The sequence below is a fragment of the Plecotus auritus genome, assembly GCF_963455305.1.
Source record: "Plecotus auritus genome assembly, chromosome: 5".
NCBI classification, from domain to species: Eukaryota; Metazoa; Chordata; class Mammalia; order Chiroptera; family Vespertilionidae; genus Plecotus; species Plecotus auritus.
This window is the reverse complement of record NC_137776.1, coordinates 38,953,763-38,976,565: the sequence shown is the minus strand read 5'-3', so window position 1 is coordinate 38,976,565 and position 22,803 is coordinate 38,953,763. Positions and strand designations below refer to the sequence as shown.

General features: G+C 48.5%; 1 protein-coding gene across 1 annotated transcript; it reads right to left on the bottom strand.

Annotated features, from left to right (window-relative positions):
- Positions 1-787: 787 nt before the first annotated feature.
- On the bottom strand, positions 788-20,187 carry ING5 (inhibitor of growth family member 5). The gene is made up of 8 exons (XM_080668602.1): positions 20,126-20,187; positions 17,384-17,455; positions 15,182-15,348; positions 13,158-13,269; positions 12,900-12,993; positions 6,788-6,923; positions 6,484-6,545; positions 788-4,118 (listed from the first exon to the last, which is right to left on the bottom strand). The coding sequence occupies exons 1-8, from the start codon at positions 20,160-20,162 to the stop codon at positions 4,076-4,078; spliced, it is 723 nt and encodes a 240-aa protein (XP_080524728.1). The 5' UTR covers positions 20,163-20,187; the 3' UTR covers positions 788-4,075.
- Between the last annotated feature and the right edge of the window lie 2,616 nt (positions 20,188-22,803).

The following is a 22,803-nucleotide window of genomic DNA, read 5'->3' as shown; positions in this document are numbered from 1 at the left end:
CAGCCATAGGCCCCACACTGATTAGACCAGCATCTGGGACCTCTGGGGACTGGTAACAGTTCAGAACTAGTGAGGATGGCCACCCCCATCCCCAAAGAAAGAGCTGATGTTTCCTTTTCCCAGGGAGTCACCCAAAGAAATGGCTGCAAGTGCCCTTGGAGTGCTCAGAGGGGGACAGCCTGTGGTTCACTCCACGTCTGTGAATGATTTTCACCTGGAAAGTGAGGCTGTGCCTCTCCATCATGGTGACCACGTTGGGTTTCTGGACATTGACCATTAACTCTCAAGGAATGTCCTAAGACTAGTTAGTCCTCAAAGGGATCTTGACACCCTGCAGGTCTTGATGGCAAACCTGTTCCATACAAAGCACTTTTAAGTATCCATACAGCAACTCATGGCACTCTCACCCACACACACATCTTTTTTGTAAGCCTGGGAACCAACTTCTGATGCTACAGCACAGCTGAGGCCTAGAGCTGGTCAGTAACCAAGGTGAGGCCAGGGCCTTACTCGGGCCCATGGCCAGCAAACAACTCTCCTCCAGTTCACCTCACTTCGTAAACTGTGTTCCCACAGGTAAATTGGGGGTGTTGAGTATATCCCACTGCACCTTCCTGCCAGGAATGTGTTTGCCTTTGCATCACTGTCTTGGCAGGGAGAAGGCAGGACAACCCAGATACTTCTACCTGGCCCTTCCAAATTCAACATAGGATATACTCACCACCTCTGGACACAATGCTGAAGTTTTATCATTTCCCAAAATGATGCATTCTCTACTGTTTGTTCAAAAAAATAGTTTATTTATTAAACAATATATCCATAATCTATAACATGATCAAAAAATACAGATATACATCTTTACATTATTTAATAAAAAGATTTACAATATTATCTTTCCTTTACAAAGGGAACATAGGTAATAATTCCTTGAAAATAAAATGTAACATTCATGTTAAAGCTGCATCATCTTTTTGGATGAAATGTGGTAAAAGTGAACACCACAAAACACATACGAAGGAAGAAACTTCATAGGACTGTCTCCTGAATGAGAACATTTCTTAGACTTCCCATTTTAAATGCCTCTCAGCACAGGTAATGACAACTAGTTACTGTTCACTAAAAATGGAGGAAAACCTTAACTCAAGAATGCCCATGAGAAGTGTCCGAATCCTGTGACGGGGCAGGCCTTGGCTGTGGCATGTGGACAGTTATTGCTTGAAGCAGCCCCTGCCAAGGGCTGCCAGGGACAGGGCAGGAGGCAAGTGCAGTGTGGCTCCCTGGAACAGCACTGACACACAGCTGGCCGGCATCCCCATGCATCTCACCACATACAGCTGTACACCTGGCTTCCAGGGCCCTGGCTAGTCCCAGTCTCACATCCACCTGCCTGGGGCCCAGCCTGCACAGTGGGGACAGTCACTCAGGCCTCAGCCCAGCCAACAGCTCCACTAGCACAGCCAGAGATGCAGAGCTCAGCTTAAAAAACTGTTAGTGTAGATGTGTCCTGTTGGAAAACAAGGTTTCTCAAATGCTAGCTGAAAACATAGCACTGAGAATAAGAAAAATGGTTTTGCTTCTCCTCTGAACAAGATACTTCTTCCCTTACCAGTAAACCCCAGCCATGGAGGGTGCACCCTCACCTGCTGGGCCCAGCCCAGATCCTGTAACCTGAGGGATGGGGTTGGCTCCACAGCTGTCCTCAGGATCAGAGATGGGACCTGGCAGGCACAGACAGGGTTCCAGCCTAAATCACTCCCAGGACGAGGGCAGCCAAGCTGTGGGTAGCAAATCACTGTGGTGCTCCAGCCATCCAGGGCCAGAGCCAGCCAGGTGGCCTGACATTCTTTCTCAACCAGAAAGCCACCCTTTTGTCTTTCTGACTCCGACGGTATTAATGGTCAGGAATGGCATTCAGGCATTCTCCAAACATCCCAGAGGACCTTCCTATCATGCTCATGATTTCCATTTTTTTCCAAAGCTGTCTGCATACTATTTTGGTAATATTGTAACTGGCAAAAGTAAACACTAGAAACAGATAAGCACAGAAACTTACAAAAAGTCGACACATGGGATGCTGCACAATGACAAGCAAAATGACAACATTGAAATTTAAACAAAAACTTAAGACAGAAGTTGGTCTCATTCTCAGGAAATGAGCATGGCCTCAGGAAACCAGGTGACAATTGAAACTAGCCAGCCATTAACCTGCATCCACAAACACACTGTGTTCCAGTGGCAAGTGAGTGTGTTCAAAGATGAAGTGCAAATATTAAATTCGCTTCCAAAGAATCATCACAAACTTAATGTACTTACCTATCCTCTCCATAAAAACTGGTAAAAGAATGAAGAAAAAAAATTTCCACAACTGATTCCTCACAATCTTGAAACACCTGTAATGTAAAACTAAGTTGCTAAATACAAGCCGGCCTCGTGTTACAGCTGTTACAGGTGCGCCCCCAACTTCTTCCTGAGCAGCAAGAAGACATTGGTTCTGAGACAGTGCATCAGGCCTGGAACCCACCAGGGACAGGCTGTGGCAGCTGCTGACCCCTACCCTAACCACTAGCACACAAGCTGAAGTGACCCCCGCCTGCAGTCATTTGGAAGCAAGTCCTGCTCCCTCGGGTGGCTCTAGAAAGGACAGCAGTCCGGACACGTTCCGTGCAGGGTAAGACCCACTAAGGGCCACAGATTCCAGCTGGACCCCAGCTGCCCTCTGATATCTGCTCCCAACTGCCAAATATTAACTCATTTGCAGGGAGGGGCTGGTCTAGGACGCAGCTTCACCAGTTCCTCTGCCCTATGTCCTCTCCATGGTGAAACACGAGGCTAGGCGAGGATGTGGTACAGGAGGCCATTGGAAGGAAGCAGGTGGACCACTCCAGAGGACACTCCTCACAGAGAATGAGATTCTTCTGAAGCTGGGCATTTCACACCTTGGTTCTCTCTCTTGGATCTTTTTTTCTGGCAAAAGAAACCCTGACTTGTCTGAATCACGCGGGGTGGGTCTTGGAGAGTCCAGGGACGCTCCCAGAGGCCCCACTCTAGGTACCATCACAAGTGGATCTCAACATACCAAATGTATGCGATGTCCCCAACTAGTACCAAAGAGACGGTTTAAAACCAGTTTGGTGAATGCTGATTAAACAGAAAGTACACTCTAGTTTCCTAGCTTCATTCCAGAACTGCTATTGTGGCACAAGAAATTCACAAATCACATCACATAATTGTAGTCCTCTGGGAGACAAAGTGCTGACCCAGTGTGTAACAGAAGCAGGTTCAAAATCAGCTCTTGGTAGACTGGATTCACTTCACAGACAGACTTCATGCAATTACAATAATTTCATCTTCACAGTAAAAACATCCGGAATTCCCAGAGAAATGGAACATCTGCCAGTCTGTTAGGCTGTTTCTCATTGGTGCTGGTCATGGTCACCTACGGCCCATCTGCCAATCCAGAGCGGTTTACTCCAGACAGTGAAACCTCAGGGAAGAACTGGCAGTACAGACTAAAAGGCAGTGCACAGCCAAGCAGAGCTCCTTCTGGGAGGCGCAGCCCTTCCTGTGCAGCTGCCAGCTCCAAGCGCACCTGAGTCGGGAGGGCGCCTTCCGGCAACGCCCACCAGACTACACACCCGTGCACTCAGCGAGGCCAATATGCATAGAGTGGTGTGGGCTCGCAGGGGAAGCCCAGGAAACTGCAGACCACACAAGGCTCACGCCTCTAGCTGCAAAGTGATGGCAGTATCTGCTCCCAGCTGGCACGTCCCACCGTACCCAGCACACCGCATGCACACACCCATGGAGTCACTCAGGTTCGTGGGACTGCTGTGCTCAGTGCTGGGTCTGTACAAAAAGTCATGAGAACAAAGTCACTGTGGCAAGATCCCGCCTCTGTGCAAACAGGGTATCAGGTGGGTTCTTGTTGGTTTTAGGAAATATCCAGAATTACAACTGGCCACTGAGTTATTAAATATCATTCAAAACAAGGTAGCTTTAAGATGAAGGTAAAATATTGCAACGTGAATAAAGGAGTGTATCAACTTGCTCTTCTGGCCCGGTGTCAGCCTCTTCCTTACTTCTTCTTCCTCCTCTCCTGGACGCACCGAGGACAGAACCTGTGATGAGAGAGACAGTGTTAGTTAGCCCTCTGCAGATTTCCGCCAGCACTCGGGAGGCCCAGACCCTGCCTCCCGGTGAAACAGCACCAGAACCAGAAGAGAGACCCACAAACACAGTGCACAGCTCTCCCACCAGGAAAAATCTCCTAAGCAAGTCGTTCTATCTAGCATGGCTGTTTTCTTTTTTTTTTTTTTTAATATTTTATTGATATTTTACAGAGAGGAAAGGAGAGGGATAGAGAGCTAGAAACATCGATGAGAGAGAAACATCGATCAGCCGCCTCCTGCACACCCCCCACTGGGAATGTGCCCGCAACCAAGGTACATGCCCTCGACCGGAATCGAACCTGGGACCTTTCAGTCCGCAGGCCGACGCTCTATCCACTGAGCCAAACCGGTTTCGGCTAGCATGGCTGTTTTCAAATAGATACAAATCAATCAGCAAAACTGCTTTCAGACATGAGCATTCCTCTTGACCAAAACAGAGGCAACACCTGCTGTTGAGCTGGTGGCCTAGTGTGGGTGTAGATAGGATGACGTGCACGCCGACCAGGCAGGCCACAGGCTCCGGCCCATCCTGCAGACTGTGGTCAGGTGACCCTGCGCAAGCAAGTTCCAGAGTCTCAGACACAGAGCGCTTTCTCAGTCACTCCTGGACCATGGCAGCACACAGGGACACAAGGACAGTCCAAACTGCTGTCCACCTCAGCCCTCCTGAGCTCCCTATCAGAAGGCAGCTGATTACTGTGTAGCTGAGCTCACCCAGGCCAGGTCTACGCTAGTGAATGGGCCCTGAGGAAGCCTCGGTCCCTGCTCTTGCCCCTGTCCCTGCCCTCTGGCCCCTGCCCTAGTCCTGCCTGTCCCCTGGCCCTACCTTGCCCTCTGGCCCCTTGCTCTGCCTGCCCCCTGACCCTACCCCTGCCTCTGGCCCCTGCCTGCCAACTGCCCATGCCCTGGCTGAGACCTGAAGAAGCAGCACCCAGCATCATGCTCACACATGGCACACACAGTACAAGCACGGTAATCAGCTCACATCTCACCGACCAAGAAGCCTGCACACTCGGTGATCTCTAAAAAGACCACAAAGACGTACAGCCAGCGTGGCTCAGTGGTTGAGCATTGACTTATGAACCAGGAAGTCCTGGTTCGATTCCTGGTCAGGGCACAAGCCCGGGTTGTGGGCTCAATCCCCAGTGGGGGGCGTGCAAGAGGCAGCCAATCAATGATTCTCTCTCATCACTGATGTTTCTATCTCTCTCTCCCTCTCCCTTCCTCTCTGAAATCAATAAAAATTTTAAAAACCCAAAGAAATCAGGAGGAGGACGGCCGGGTTGGGTCCCCACCATGCCTCCGGGCTCTGCCTGTTCTCCCAGGCAGAGGCAAAACTGTTTTCCAAGGCCTGCTAGGAAACTTCCACCAGGAGCTCCACAAACAACTCAAACACAACAAATCCAATATCAAACTCTAATCAAACCCCTCCTGCCTCATGCCCCTTCCATCAGCTCAGGAGCTCCCCGTCATCACAGGCCAAGCCTGCCCCGTGGGTCGTCCTCCTCAAGCCCAAAGGGCCGCCCTGATCAGCCAGGGCCCTGACCACAGTCCCATCACATTCCCATCACCCACGCCAAAGGGCACTGTCAGGGCTGCTGCATCACTTCTCAGACTTGCTGGTGCGTCCCGGTGCCCAGGGAGCCCCTGCCAGGACAAGACTGCACAAGCTGAGACACTGAGCACTGCACCCGGCCCTGCTGTCATCCACTGAGGACCCAGAATAAGGCAGACTGTCCTCAGGGCATCTAGTCCCCGTCTACATACAGCAACTGTGTCACACACACAAACAGGGAGGGTGACATCTCCACAACTGTAGCCTAGAACACGCCTGCCTTTAGCACAACTAAACAAAACCAGGTGTTTACTTAAATGGCATAATAGGGACAACTGAATACCAGGATGAAGAACAGGAGGGGCTCAGTCCAGAGCATGTAAGTCCCTGACCAGGCAGAGCGCCCACCCACCTGGTCCCATTCGTTTAATACTGTGTTCCTCATCTTCTCTGAAAGCTTCCCCAGCAGAAAAGAACCCCTCATTTCTCATTTTTATTTAGGATTATCTCTACCTCACTCAAAAGAGTCAGAATGGCCATTACAACAACAGAAATGTAGGTGTTTTGCAAATATAATAGAAGATGCCCCAGGTGAGGTGGACAGCAAATGACCCTCATTGACTTGGCCAGGGACACAGGACCAGTGTGTGACACAGCCAGATCCCCAAACCCACCAGGGGCCAGAGCAGGGAAGGTTACTAGGCCCAGCCACCCCCACCTCATTCTCGGGAAGGAGATAGATCAGTGCCCCATACTCACCATTTTCCTTTAGGCTTCGTGGTCAGGTCTACACAGGCAAAGTGAAACCACTCGATCGGACACTGCAAGGCGGCAGGGGAGAGGGGGAGAGCTGCAGTGAGCACTTGGCTTGCCGTGTACCAGACACAGAGAGTCTGCTACCTCCCCATCCCACCGTCCCCTCTCCCCTCCCCAGCCTAGCCCACCTGGTATAGGACCCTGCCCAGGGTCCCACGGGGGCGGGGGGATGCCGCAGTGTCCGGCTTCCCATCTCAAGGCCCCGCATCTTGCGGCAGAACCCCACCTCAGCATGCCCAACACTCACATCTGGATTGTCACAGCCAATCATTTCCCCGTAGGACACCTGGTGGCAGAGGCAGTAGGTGGGCTCATTGGGGTCCACGGGCATGTCCAGCACATCAGAGGGATGCACAGACAGGATAGTGTCAGTGAACTCCGACCTGCAGGGACACAACAGTGTTGAGCAGCAGTTAGATGGGACCACATTGCCCCTGTGGTACCTGACTGGTAGTGGGGGCAAAGGCACATTCATCTTCCGGCTTCGGGGTCCAGCCCACTTGGGCACATGAAGCCATCCTGCCTCAGTCCCTCCACCTGGATAGGACCTGCTCCCAGGACTCACCCCCACCCCAGGTCGACCTTCTTGTGCCTCCAAGGGGCCTCTCCTCCCCATCCAGGGCAGGCACCCTGCGGGATCACACCCAGACAGGTCCGGCAGTCTGAGCAGGCCTGCCCCCACCAGCTCTCTCCATCCCTCCCATGACAATGGCTTGTGAGTTCCCACTCACATCCCCAGGTATCTTCTTTACCCCAAAACCCATGAAGCCCACCAGCTCTCCTCACCCTCCATGATCTAAATCTCAGGAGTCCCCCTCTGCCCACCCATCAGCAGGGAATGCTTCTAACCACAGCTACCCTCCCCACTCACCTGGGAAGCAGGCCTGTTGCCATCCCCCCTCAGTTCCCCTCAGGGTCTCTAACCCATGGCCCAGCCAGGATCCCACCGTGCCCACACCTCCCTCCAACCCCACAGCTCTGCAGCAGGGTGGTGGGACAGACGTCCACCTGTTAAAGGGAAGGAACTAGGGCATTTACTCTTAATGTGTTTCAGTATTTTTTAAATAAAGCTGCAAGCTGCAGGTTACACAGACAGTATATTCCCATCAGTACAGAGACCTGCCCCCAGATAGAGAACACATATGTTCACTGAACACACACGTGCTATGTACACTAATTCACAGGGCAACAGGGCAGAGGGGAAACTGAGCAAGTGGCAGGCCAAGACAACTGACATCATGACGTGGGTGACACGAGAAGTCTGCTTCCCAAAGGGAACCCCCCTTACCAGTTCTGGTCTAGGAAGGTTTTGTGCCTTTGTGGTCACATACCAAGCTCCATAATGCCCCCAGCATGCCACATGACGCCCCATATGTGCTGCCCACCCCCCAGCATGAGTGCCGCCCATGCAGGCTCCAGGCACGTCTGAGTCTCCTCCCTCTGCTCTGTCTCTGGAAATAGACAGGATTTTTTCTTTAGATCTGAAAATCATAAATGTCACAAGAACCTGCCCCATCCATGTGCTTTAACACTACTTCGGCAACAGTCACAGCAGTCCTCAGGCTACGACACTGGCTCCTTGCTACACTGAAACCTAGGTTTGTCACCACGGCCCATGACACTGTCTCACCCACCTGCTGGCTCTGTCCTGTCTCCCAGGTGCTCACCCTGAATAACCACACATACTCGGCACACTCTCACTCTGTGGCACTCTCCTCACTTCTGCAGACTATGTTTCAGCTGCCCTCTGACCCTCGCCTGTCACTCTGTGTTCAAGGGCACAGGCCAGATGTGGGTGGCAGCAAGAGAAGCTGGAGGGACTTAGGGCACCACCTTGCCAGCAATCAGGCCTGGGGATTGGTCCTGAGCCACCTCCTCTCCAATCTCACCAGAGGGGGCTCCAGGGTGGTGGGCGCTCATGCTACCCCTGGAGGGAAGCACATAGGAAGTTGCCAAGCCTGTCCCTCAAGCAGGCCAGGCGACCCCACTGCCTGAGGTGCTCACTCTGGCCTGACTGGACACCAGAGCTGTCCTCTAAGCTAATTCCCGTGGACACAGGGGACATCCCTCCCCAGACAGTGACTGGGGCCCCTCCCACACACTGCAAGTAGCCCTCCAGCAGGGGCGGCTGCTCATCCAAGCTTTGGGATGTGGGGGCTACAGGAGGAACTGTTCCCAGTCCACACACAGCTCCTGCCTTGCCAGAAGACAGCATGACCAGGCAAGGAAACAGCCTAGCCAGTATGGCTCAGTGGTTGAGCACCTACCTATGAACCAACAGGTCCCAATCAGGGCACATGCCCAGGATGTGGGCTCAATCCCCACTAGGGGGCAACCAGTCGCTTGTTTCTCTCTCATCGATGTTTCTATTTCTCTCTCCCTCTTCTTTCCTCTCTCTCTAAAAAGCAATAAAAACATTTTTAAAATAACTAATAGCCCAGCCGGCGTGGCTCAGTGGTTGAGCATTGACCCAGGGTTCATAGTTCGACTGCTGGTCAGGGCACATGCCTGGGTTGCGGGCTTGATACCCAGTGTGGGGTGTGCAGGAGGCAGCCAATCGATAGTTCCCTCTCATCATTGATGATTCTATCTCTCTCCCCCTCTCCCCTCCTCTCTGAAATCAATAAAGATATATATTTTTAAAAATAACTGAATAAAAATAATAAAAAAGAAACAAACAGAACTTCTTGAGAAGAAAATATATTAAATGAATGATTCACTAAAGGAGGCTAAAATTCAATTAGACACCAAGGGAAAAGAACTTGAAGACAAAGAAATAGAAATTATCTAAACTGAGCACAGATAAGAAATTAAGCAGAGCCTCTGTGATCTGTGGGAAAATGTCAAGCTAAATAACATACATGTAACTGGAGTCCCCTAAAAAGGATGCTTATGCCCTAGCCAGTTTGGCTCAATAGATAGAGCGTCAGCCTACGGACTGAAGGGTCCCAGGTTCGATTCTGGCCAAGGGCACATGCCTGGGTTGCGAGCTCGATCCCCAGTAGGGGGCATGCAGGAGGCAGCCAATCAATGATTCTCTCTCATCATTGATGTTTCTATCTCTCTCTCCCTCTCCCTTCCTCTCTAAAAATCAATCAAATATATGTATTTAAAGAAAAAAAAAAAGATGCTTATGGCGCGAATGGGTTAAAATCTATTTAAGATCATCAATGGTTTGACCTGAAATAATAACACTAATATATTGTGAGGCTTGTCACATGTAGAAGTAAAAATTCTGACAATAACACCAAAAACAGGAGCAGGAAGGAAGAATATGTGTGTAGGTTCTTATAGTAAACATCTGAACAATCTAAATATTGCACGAAAAGGCAGAGATTATCAGATTAGATGAAAAAGCAAGACGCAACTACTTGCTGCCTTCAAGAAACCCACTCTAAACACAAAAACATACACATGTTGGAAGTAAAAGAATGAAAAAGGAAACATACACCATCAAAAACTCACCATCAGACAGTGGGAAGGGCTGCAGTAATATCAGACAGAGCAGACTTCAAAACAAAGAACATTACAAGTAATAAAGAAATAAATTCCATAATGATAAAGAAGTCAATTACTTTTTTTAAAACTAAATGCTCATGTAGAACCAAGTAACAGAGCTTCAAAATACATGAAGCAAAAACTGACAGACCAGAAAGGAGAAACAGATAAATCCATAATTAGAGTTGGAGATTTCAACAATCCTCTTTCAATAGTTCATAAACTAAACAGAACACCAGTAAGAATACAGAAGACTTGAACAACACTATTAACCTAGCCATTGAATTCACATTTATAGAACACTCCACCCAACGACAGTAAAATACATATTCTTTTCAGTGGATATGGAACGTTTAGCAAGACAGACCATAACCCATAACACGTCTTAATCAACTGTAGAAGATTTCAATTATAGAAATGTTCTCTGATCATAACAAAAATAGAAATTGAAATCAGAAAGTTACATGGAAAACCCCAAATTACTTGGAAACTGAGAAACCTATTCATACATAAGCTATGGGTCAAAGAAAAACCACCAAGGAAAATTTTAAATATTTTGAATGGAATTTAAAAATATATGTATCAAAATTTGTGAGATGTAGCTAAAACTGAAATCAGAAGAAAACTTACAGCTTTAAATACTTGTTAGAAAAGGAAGATCTAAAAATCAAAGATCTAAGCTACTTCTATCTTAAAAAGTTAGAGAAAGAAAAGCAAAGCCCGGGCCGGTTTGGCTCAGTGTTGGCCTGCGGACCAAAGGGTCCCAGGTTCGATTCTGGTCAGGGGCACGTGCCTGGGTTGCGGGCTCAGTCCAATGTGAGGAGGCAGCGAATCAATGGTTCCCTCTCATCACTGATGTTTCTATCTCTCTCTTCCTCTCTGAAATCAATAAAAATATATTTTTTTTAAAAAAGCAAAGTAAATCTAAGTAGCTTAGTAGGAAGGAAATAATAAGAATACGAACAGCCAAAACCGGTTTGGCTCAGTGGATAGAGCGTCGGCCTGCGGACTGAAGGGTCCTGGGTTCGATTCCGGTCAAGGGCATGTACATTGGTTGCGGGCACATCCCCAGTGGGAGGTGTGCAGGAGGCAGCAGATCGATGTTTCTCTCACATCGATGTTTCTAGCTCTCTATCCCTCTCTCCTCCTCTCTGTAAAATATCAATAATAAAAAAAAAAAATACGAACAGAAATAAATGCAATAGAAAACAGAGGAGTGCCATGGCCAGTGTTGCTCAGCGGTTTGAGTATCGGCGCGCACACTGAAAGGTCTCGGGTTCGATTCCTGGTCAAGGGCATGTACCTGGGTTGCCGGTTTAATCCCCAGCCCCAAAGTCAGGGAGCATGCAGGAGGCAACCAATAGATGTGCCACTCTCACATCAATGTTTCTCTTTCTCTCTCTCTCTCTCTCTCTCTCTCTCTCTCTCTCTGTCCCCCTCCCTCCCTTCTACCCTCTAAATACAAAAGAAGACAGGAGGGGGGGTGGGGATCAATGAAACCAAAAGCTAGTTCTTAATCAAGACAAAATGAGAGAAGACATAAATTACCAATGTCAGGTCTGAAAGAGCAGTCGTCTGTACAAATCCTACAACATTAGAAGAATCACATATTATAAACAACCTGATGTCAATAAGTCAGACAACTTACAAGAAACTATAAATCTTTGTAGACACATTACCAAAACTGATTCAAAAAGATACAAAAAGCCCAAATAGTTCCATACTTTAGAAAAAATATCAAACCATATACTTAAAATGAAAACATCTTACTGTATGTAAATTATCTTCTATAATAATAAAAGCATAATATGCAAATCAACCGAACAGCCAAAAAGCAGAACGACCGTCTGGTCCGGACGAAGCTGGGGCTGCAGCTGCGGGATCGAGGCAGCCGCTGAGGCTGCAAAGGCCTACTCTCATGTATCGGGCCTCTAGTTCCTTAATAAAGTCCATCTCAAAGTTTAATGTCCAGGAGTGTACTCATGGGGGAAAAACTAGAAAGAACAAGTAGGTCATATACTATATATACTGTATATGTGGGTCATGTTGGTTTGGGCAGAGTGAGGAGGTTATGGTTCTGACAGGCATGTCAAATGACACGCCTCTCACAGCAACTCATCACACTATGTTTGTTCTGTGTCATGTTCTGCATCCCTGTAGTGCTTTACAATACAAAGGCTGGCATCTGGGTGTTTTTAAAAGATGGAAGTTTGAACACCAGGTTTAATAACCAAAAATTTTCCTTTTTCTGTCAAGATACAACTCTTCAGACCTCTCCCCATAACTGTCAGAATCATCTCCACAGAATCATCTCCACAATATGGCATTTTACCATATTGTCTTTAGTCTAAATATTTCTGAGAAGCAACACTCCAGTACAGGGGAGGGCGTCAGGTGGCAGGCTTTACATGAAACATCTTCAAGGTCAAGTTAAAGGACATGTGTGTTTAATAAATTCAATCACACAATAAGGAATATATACAAAATATATTTATATATAAAATGATCAACTGATACATAGGCAGTTACTAAACAGCGGCTTAGCCCGAATACACACACTGTTACATCACTCGAGAGGCAGGCATACGCTCAGAGAAGGGGCTGTGGAACCAGCCTGATGCTCTTGCACATGGGCCACCAGGCAGGAGCAGGTGCACTCCCTGGGAATCACTGCCCACCACGCTGCTCACCTCTGCTGCTTAAGGGACTGACAGACTGACACACGAAAAGTCCACAGAACTAACTATAGCCATGCTGGGCGTGGTAAGCACTTCCTCAAGGGTGGCTGTCACTGGTGTTTAGATCTAGCAAATATTAATGGTGTTCTTTGGGGGAAAATAGAAAAGAAAAAGGCCTCTCACCCTCCTTTATGCTTCTTTTTCTTTGGAGTGTCTTCTTCTGAGGTCCTTCTGCCTCGCCCCCGGGAACTTCTCTTTTCTTTCTGGCTTCGACCTTCTGAAAGACAATGAAGACTCAATTACTGTCACAGAATTCACTAAAGCAGGACAAGGTTTACCCAAATATGATATTTACTGATAGGTTCCTAACATATTTATCAGACAATTCTTCAAAACTCCATAGTTAAAAGTAACAAAATAAAGAAAAATGGACAGACTTGCTTTTTAACCCTCGTCCTCCAGAGCTCTCAAAGTCGCTACCCTCCAGCTTGTCTTTCAGGTCTGCTTCAAAGCGCGCCAGGTCTGCATCGAGCCTCCGAATGTGTTTATCCACCTGCACAGAAGATCGAGTCACATTTAATATGAAAGCAAACAGCCTGGAGTCATAGCCCAGCACCAGCCAACCACTCCGCGCTATCTAAGCCTCTACCTGAGCCTTCCATTAACAAAGTTCTGCTAAAGTGAGGCCACCGTGTTAAAGTGTACAAGACGGTCCTTTTCTAAAAAAAAAAAATATATATATATTTTATTGATATTTTACAGAGAGGAAGGGAGAGGGATAGAGAACTAGAAACATCGATGAGAGAGAAACATCGATCAGCTGCCTCCTGCATTCCTCTTACTGGGGATGTGCCCGCAACCAAGGTACATGCCCTTGACCGGACTCGAACCCGGGACCCTTCAGTCCGCAGGCCGACGCTCTATCCACTGAGCCAAACTGGTTTCGGCAAGACGGTCCTTTTTGACACCTCAACCAAATAAATCCTGCTCAGGAAATACCATGAGTCGGCAATATGAGACAGAGAGCTGTGAAACACAATGGACTAGGGTTGAGGATGTCTGAGATCGAGTCCTAACTTAAAAACCTGAAGAACAGCCCTAACCAGTTTGGCTCAGTGGATAGAGCGCCGGCCTGCGGACTAAAGGGTCCCAGGTTCGATTCCAGTCAAGGGCATGTACCTTGGTTGTGGGCACATCCCCAATAGGAGGTGTGCAAGAGGCAGCTGATCAATGTTTCTCTCTCATTGATGTTTCTAACTCTCTATCCCTCTCCCTTCCTCTCTGTAAAAAGTCAATAATATATATATATATATACATATATATATATATATGAAGCCCCTCCTTTAAAAAAAAAAAAACAACCTGAAGAACATATAGGTTCTTAAACAGAGTAACAAAACAAAAAAAAGGAAAATAAAATTCCTCCAGTGCTTTGGCTATGGATGAGCTGGAAGGAAGGGAGAGAAGGCACTGCAATCAGGGCAGCGAGATGAGCCGAGCCTGCTCCCCCCCTGAAGTCACAGCCCACCAGGGAGAGTGATAGTACCTTCCACATGTGGAAATGAATTACAATCTTCGTTTTGCCACACAGTACAAATCTGACTCAATGGCAATTGACCAAAGCCAATATTTCAGAAAGCAGACTGCATACTCCAAAGATGTAGTACTTGGGGCATCAAAATCCCAAATACAAGCATTAAGGTCTCCTTCTAGAGTATTCTTTCTCAAATACAAGTTACTTCAGATTTTTAAGAAGTCACTATTGCTTGATTGGGGAGGTGGGGAAGGGCGTCTGTCAGGTGACGGCCTACAGGGATGACAGAGTTCTGCCACACGACATGTGCCTCATGGAACAAGGACTCCAGGCCACCGCGTGAGCTCTGAGTGAAGAAGCTTACTGGAGAGGAAACAGGACACAAATTCTAGGAGTTTTCCTAAAAATGACCAAAAAATTGATTAAACCCTAACTGGTTTGGCTTAGTGGATAGAGCGTTGGCCTGCAGACTGAAGGGTCCCAGGTTCAATTCCGGTCAAGGGCATGTACCTTGGTTGTGGGCACATCCCCAGTAGGGGGTGTGCAGGAGGCAGCTGATCAATGTTTCTCTCTCATCAATGTTTCTAACTCTCTATCCCTCTCCCTTCCTATCTGTAAAAAATCAATAAAATATATATTTTTTTAAAAAAGCAAACATGACTTCCTTGTTAAAATTATTTTTTTTATTAAAAAATCTATATATAACAATGGACTGTTTCCCCAGCTAAATAAATAATTAAAAGAGCAGAGAAAACAAGTCGCAGTCACAGTCTGGGGTGAACGACACCCCCCATTTGTACTCCTCTGGAAGCATCACTCTGCCAGAGTCTGAACTGTCCCCAGCTCCAAGCCGTCCCTGGCCTTGGGATCCCTGAGCAGCTCATCCCCACCCCCCTACCCCCAACCCCCACCCCACCACCCAGCCTCTCACCATCTCGTAGGTTTGCATGGCCAGCTGCACCTTGTCATCGCTATACTCCTTGCACTTGCTGTAGGCGCTCTGGATCTTCTGCAGATGCTCTACCCGCTGCTCTGGGGACAGAGTCTTCACTGTGGAGATGTACTCCGCGGCCAGGATGTCAATCTCCGCTTTCTTATCTGATAGAGAAATGGCTGAAAGCTAGTCCCTGCATGAGATGCCAGAACAGGCTCACCAGACTGGCAACAAATGAAGCCTGACAACATCAAGTGTCGGCAAGTGACTGACAAGCACCCCGAAGTATTGTAGGTGGGGACATGAGGGCACAGCACTCCACAGGCAACGTGTCTACAGGCAGTGTGTCTACAGACAGCGTGGCACCTCTGAGCTGGACAGAGGCTCCGGCATAAGACTGTTGTCCCAGGAGCAAGCATCATGCCTGCTCTGACTCGTAAAAGTCCCTATCGGAACAATGAAGTGTGTGCTCACCTTACCTAAGACCTGGCATACTAATCTTAGGTACCCACCCTAAAGATTTAGATGCCAGGATACACATGGGAAAACATCCATAACTTCAGGAAACAAGAAACAACCCAAATGTCCAGTCCTCACTCAAACAGACAAATAGCTCTGCTCCAGCAACAAAAAGAACCAACTGCTAGTTCACAGAACACCACCTATTAATCCACAAAAGGTGACCATGAGCAAGAAAAGGGACAAAGGACACGCTGTGTGGCTCATAAACATCCAGGTGGGACAGACACAACTCTTAACTCCGGTTTAGAGGTGGGAAAACACCTGTTGCAGGTGGGATTCAGGGTGGTGGCCCCAGAGGGGGGTCACACAGGTCCCCAGGAGCCAGAAGCTCCACCTTACCTGGGGACAGTTTCACCGGGTAATACGCTGTAAATGTTTATGCTTATTTCTGAATGCAAATCTGTATTTCATAATAAAAGAAGTCTCTGTATTTGCTAGTCAGGCTGCTGTATCTTAGTGAAAAACCGCAGCTACTCCAATAAGAAAATTAAATGATAATATGAAAACCACTGACACCCAAGCTCATCATCACAAAATATAAAGCCTCAGGGCTAAGGACAACACAAAACTTCTAAACAGGACAAGAAAAAGATGGCACGTATAAAGGACCAGGGATCCAAATGGCCTCTGATTTCTCAAAAGCAACATGGAAGCCAAGAACCAGTCAGCAATGCCTATCATATCCTGGGGGAATGACTATCAATCTGAAATGCTACCCCAAACTATTAAGTGACTAGAGGCCAGAACAAATACGTTTTCAGATACGCAATGTTAGAAGACATTTACCTTCCTAGGTACCCTTTTTCAGGAGGCTATCGGAGGAAAAGCTCCTCCGAAATGAGGGCAAATCAAGAAAAAGGGTGTTTAAAAAACGAAAAAGGATGCTTATGACCCAGGAAATGGAGTCCCAACTGAAGAGGAGCAAAGGGAGAGCCCAAGAAAACCCAGCACCTGCATGTGCAGCAGGCCCGGAAACCACCAGCTCGGACGGACCTGCAGGACCTGCGTCTGGAGAGGTCTCCAGGCAGAGCAGGTAGAGCCAGCAGAGAACCCTGTGCAGCAGACACACTGAAAATGCAGTGGAAATGTGGAAAACAAAGCCAACAAACAAAGTAATTAGTAACTCCAAGAAAAATTACTATTCAAAAAATGTAGCCCGGCCGGTGTAGCTCAGTGGTTCAGCATCGACCTATGAACCAGGAGGTCATGGTTCGTTTCCTGGTCAGAGCACATGAGTGGTTTTCAGACTCAGTCCCCAGTGGGGAGCATGCAGGAGGCAGTCAATCAATGATTCTCTCTCGTCATTGATGTTTCTATCTCTCTCTCCCTCTCCCTTCCTCTCTGAAATCAATAAAAATATTCTTTTTAAAAGAAGTACTAGCTAACTTTTTGAACTACACATACACAGTTTGAAATTAGAAAGTCTTTTATAAGAAAGAAAAGGTAACAGATATTTTGACGGTATGGAAAGGATGATCCTTACAGATCTGATTTGAAGAAGTGTAAGAATCCAAGGAACTAAGTTTGGTTTAAAGTATCAGCAACTCTCTCTAGACACCATCCGAAGCCATAGCCTAGGGCTAGGCCACACAGCCCCACTGCAAAGGCTGGTCACCCAGTGCCACCCCAGGATCCTGGTGCCTCCTCTCCCCAGATGTACTGAAGGCCTGAGCCCACCTTCTGTCCTCTGGTCCAGCTCACGCATCAGCTGGAAGTTCCTCTGAAGTTCACAAGGAAGGTTCTCGATACCTGAAACACAAGGACATGGACTTCTCAGGAGAGGCACACAAATCTACCTGCTGGGCTTTAACCCTGAAGTGACAGATAATAAGCCCACTTAGTCTTCTCTTTCTGCTAGGGTTTGAAGAGGACAAGGATTAAGATATCCTCTTTTAGTGGCGTGTGAGTACCAAACACTGATACAAGGCTGACACTTCTGAGGTTACCAAATGCTGGAGAAGCCACAGGTGAATTTAGAAACAAGTTGCAAGCAGAGGCAGGAAAGATGACCTCTTGACTCCCACCCCAGACCATCCAGTCTAGATTACTCCACCACAGCCACTCAGTCCAACCCTAGGGTCCTCTTTGATCTTTCCCCACCTTACTCTGAAATTTGCACTGGGTAGTGCAAACAGCACTGCTGGTAGAACTTTATCCAAGGATGAAAGCGTTCTCTAAGCTTTCCAAAAATGTGGGCACTGGCCACACTGGGCTACTGAGCATGTGAAATGGGCGAGTACCCATTGAGGGACTGAACTTCTAATTTCACTCAAGTTTATTCACTTAAAGTTAAACAGGACATGCTGAACCTCACAGGTGGAGGGTCCCATGCAATGCTGCTAACCTGTTTGTGCTGCCATCCTCATAGTTCAGGCCAACGTCCCCACACACCTGCACAGCCACAACAGGCCCTGACTGGACTCCTGTGTCCAGTCTTGGCCACCCTCCACTCTCCCCATGTGCCAGCGATCATTTCAAGAGCTCAATCTAATCTTTAGAAGCTGTTGCTTAAAGCCCCAGTGCTCCTCAGCTCCCCAGAGAGCCATGAAAACTCCCCACACAGCCTCAAGGCTCACCATGCCCTCCCCAGACCTCCCTGCTCTGCAGGATTCTGCAGGATAGGCCACTCCCTGCTCTCGAGACTTATGGGGCTCCTTCGTGGCCTTTAATTTTTTTTAAATATATTTTATTGATTTTTTACAGATAGGAAGAGAGAGGGATAGAGAGTTAGAAACATCGATGAGAGAGAAACATCGATCAGCTGCCTCCTGCACACCCCCTACTGGGGGTGCCCACAACCAAGGTACATGCCCTTGACTGGAATCGAACCTGGGATCCTTCAGTCTACAGGCTGACGCTCTATCCACTGAGCCAAACCGGCAGGGCGTGGCCTTTAATTTTCTATAAACTTTAAAAATAATCTGTCTGCCCATGTGACAGTAAGTTCCAGGAAAATGGGGATCATGTCTGCTTTTCTGGAACACAGGACATGCTCAAGAAGCAAGCAAGTGCCCTAGCCAGTTTGGATCAGTGGATAGAGTGTCTGCCTGCGGACTGAAGGGTCCCAGGTTCAATTCCAGTCAAGAGCACATACCTTGGTTGCAGACTCAATACCCAGCCCTGGTTGGGGCACGTGTGGGAGGCAACCAATCAATGTGTCTCTCACATCCATGTTTCTCTCTCTATGTCTCTCCCTCTCCCTTCCACTCTCTCTAAAAATCAATGGAAAAAAATATCCTCCGGTGAGGATTAAAACAAAAAAAGAAGCAGGTGCCTCCTTTCCCAGCCTTCATGTTCAGGTTCCTCAGACCCTCCCATAGGGGCCACTGGGCAGGTGGTGTGACAGAAAGGGCAAGCCCCAGTGCTCCCAATCAGGCACCTGAGTGCAGATCTCTCTAGTGACAATGAAGGGAGGGCTCCCCTCCAGCGCTCTCCCACCTGACCTGTGCTTAGGATGGGCCAAGAGAACAGAACAAATGACCAAGATTGGGTAACCCCTCCTTGGGGAGAGTTGATCCCCACTGTCTCCTTCAGAGCAGGGGCTCACTCCTACTCAGCAACTCCTGGGGCGCCCAGGCCGGAGTGACCATGAATATCCCCAGTGCAGCAAGGTGCTCCAAGCCCCAGCCAGAGCCAGACACTCCCAAAATGTATGTGACCTTGACAAGCTACTCAGCCTCCGTGAAATGCGGGAATAACCATCTGGTCAGGAGGGTCCACCCTAAGCTACAGATAGACAGAAGGATGCCTGCTGGAGGAGCCTCATGGACGTCAGCCCTGAACACATAATCAGTCCCGTAAGTACCCCCGCGAAAAGGCAGGCATCCTGGGAGACCCTCCAGGCCAGCATCGCCTCCCCATCTTCCAGATGCACAAGCTGAGGCTCGGTGCCCGGAAGCAACTCCGTGGACCCCAGGCCCGGAGCCCCCCAGGCCCGGCTCAGCATTCAAGGGGGATGGGGCTCACCACCATCTTGGGGCCTGAGTGGTGGGAGGCAGGCCCAAATCAAGTAAGGGCAAGGCCTGAGACCAAGACAAGACTGTGGAGGGCGGGGCCTACTCGGGGAGGCAAGAACTTGACTGGGCGTGGTTTTATATGGGGGCGTGGCCTGTTGGTGAGGGCGTGGCCTATCAGGAGAGCCGGGCCCAGCTGAGAGGTGGAACCGCACACTGGCCCCGCCCCGCCGTGACGCACCTAGAATTGGCGCGGCAGTGTCGGTGGACCCGGCGCCGCACCCCCCCGCGCGCTTCCCACCCTTGTACCCGACCGATCTGCGTCCGCCTCCGCCGCCCCTGGGCCGTCCCACAGCCCCCATGAACCCGGGATCCGCACGCGGCTCTTAGCGTGCGGGGGAAAATGGCGGAGAGGGCCCCGCACGGGCGACGGCCCGGGGGACACGCGGGTGGGGGGAGCGCTTACTGTCCAGGTAGTGCTCCAAGTACATGGCAGTCGCCATCTTCGTCCGCGGCCGCGCTCTGGGTCTGCGCAGGCGGGCGGAGCCGCGAGAAGTAGAGGGCGGGGCCGGCATGTTCACTATTAATGAGCTGCGCGTAAGGATTGGTCAGCAGGCGGGGCGGCCACCGGCAGGATCCGCCCCCTGGCTTCCGGCCGGAGGGGTGCGTGCAGCACCTCCGGGGAAGCAAAGGGGGCCGAGGGCGTTCCCTTTAGGAGCGTTGAGGGAGGGGAGGTTCCTAATCCCCTTTTGGCCTGGTCGTCCTTTTGGCAGGGTCAGGTCTGGCGGAAGCCTGGGAGGAGTGAAGAACGTGGTCCAGCGGACGAGAGGGTCCCCTGAAGTGCACCGGATGCGCGCAGAAAAACTGGAGGTCACGGGGTCAGCACGTGTCGCTGGGGGTCATGGAAACGATGGGCCCAGCGCTAGCCGCCCCGAGGCCCCTCACCGGGGTGCAGGGGAGGGGCTCTGCGCGACCCCCGCGTGCGGGAGGGACCACTGATTCCTGGATGGAAGGATCCAGGACCCGGAACCGCACACCCCCATCCTCCTCCCTTGGGATTCAGGTAGCCCTGACCAATGAGTTTTCTTATTGAAAATGCATATATAACACCAGCCCCCTCCCAGCGGTGTGGCTCAGTTGGTTGAATATCCTCCCATGCACTAAGAGGTCACCAGTTGATTCCACCTCAGGGCACTTGCCTGGGTGTAGGGCTCATCCCCAGGGGGCCCCTATAGGAGACAGCCCATTGATGTTTCTCTCTCATCAATCTATCCCTTTCAAAAATTAAAAAAGTACCCCCTTCTCTATGTGGACGAAAAGGGGCCACATACCAAACCCGAAAAGCTCAGGGCAGGCCTGCATACTGGCCTTACAAACTCAGAAACCTAAAATAACCACAAAGGATGGTCTGAGATTAAAACTTTTTAACTAAAATCAGTTTATGGTGGGTAATCATGTCCTAGGCTAGACTCTTCCCAGACAAAGGTAAATTTTCACCTTAAACCTGTCGTCTTTTTTCATCTAGGATAACTTACGTTTGGAATGGCAAAGTGATTTCTTTTCCAGACCCCTCAAAACATAGGTACTGCAACAGAGCAAGACCACAAATCCTCTCCTTATTGAGTTGTTGACAGTTAACTATCCTGCACCCACCTATTTAAAAAATGTATATGTCTGTCATTATACTTTTTTTATATATATATTATTGATTTTTCACAGAGAGGAAGGGAGAGGGATAGAGAGTTAGAAACATCGATGAGAGAGAAACATCAATCAGCTGCCCCCTGCACACCCCCCACCGGGGACATACCCGCAACCAAGGCACACACCCTTGACTGTATTGGAATCCGGGACCCTCCAGTCCGCAGGTCAACGCTCCATCCACTGAGCCAAACCGGCCAGGGCTGTCATTATACTTTTTATCCAATCCCAGAGGTTTCTCCTGCTTTGCTTTCTCTTGCCTCCCTAATCTATTACCAACAGATTTCATGTGACCCACTTTTGTCTTCTCTTTTTATTGTAATACATAAAAAAAGGTGCGAAACTGCCATTCTCTGGAGCATTTTATCAATCGATTGAGATTTTGCTTCCCAGCAATTGTGGAAAGTTCGGCTCAAATAAACTCACAAAAATTCTCTACAGGTTTGAATGTTTCTTATGTTGACACCTAAACCCGAAATGTTTAAAAATTGAAACGTTTTTGCCAACTTTACATTCATTATGAAAATTCAAACTATCCAGGAACTTATAAAGGAGTTTTCCCCACCTCTGGAAGGTACTGGACTGTGACTATCTTGTTCACCTTTGAATCCAAATGGTAGCAGTTTGGGTGCATTCTTTCTGGCCCCATTTAATGCTTGATGAGAAGATGCCCACACACATGCATACATAACTAAATACTACCCTTATTTTTTTTAAATATATTTATTGATTTCAGAGAGGAAGGGAGAAGGAGAGAGAGAAACATCAATGATGAGAGAGAATCATTGATTGGCTGCCTCCTGCACGTCCCCCACTGGGGATCGAGCCTGCAACCCAGGCATGTGCCCTTGGCCGGAATCGAACCTGGGATACTTCAGTCCACAGGCTGACGCTCTATCCACTGAGCCAAGCCGGCTAGGGCACTACCTTTATTTTTTTATTGTTTTAAGTGGCTAAGGTGTTGTTGTTTTTTAATTAATAGGCTTTATTTTTTTTAGAGTAGTTTGGGGCTCACAAAAAAATTTAGAAGAAAATAGAGTTCTTGTATAACCCTTCCACAGAAACATGAACTGGATTTTCCCCAATATAAACATTTTGTATTGGTGTGGTTTATTATTAGGATTGATGAAACAACATTGATACATTATTATTAACTAAAGTCCATAGTTTACATTAAGGTTCACTTGGTTGTACAATTTTGTTAAGTACCCACCATTACAGTATCATACAGAAGTTTCTCTGCCCTAAAAATTCCCTGTGCTCTGCCTGTTCATCCCTCTTCCCCCCCACAACCCCTGGCAAACTCTGATTTGTCTACTATCTCTATAGTTTTGCCTTTTCCAGAGTATCATATAGTTGGAATTATACAGTATGTAACCTTTCAGGTTAGCTTCTTTCACTTAGTAATACTGTATACATTTAAGTTTCCTCTATGCCCTTTCC

Bases quoted from the DNA above. Each gene is read 5' to 3' on its own strand.
- ING5 (XM_080668602.1), bottom strand. From the start codon at position 20,162: ATGGCGACTGCCATGTACTTGGAGCACTACCTGGACA. The intron at 13,270-15,181 runs GTGAGAGGCTGG...TCTTCTGTGCAG, and splicing joins CCATGCAAACCTACGAGATG to GTGGATAAACACATTCGGAG. The intron at 6,924-12,899 runs GTGAGAGGCCTT...GTGTCCCTGCAG, and splicing joins AAAAAGAAGCATAAAGGAGG to GTCGGAGTTCACTGACACTA.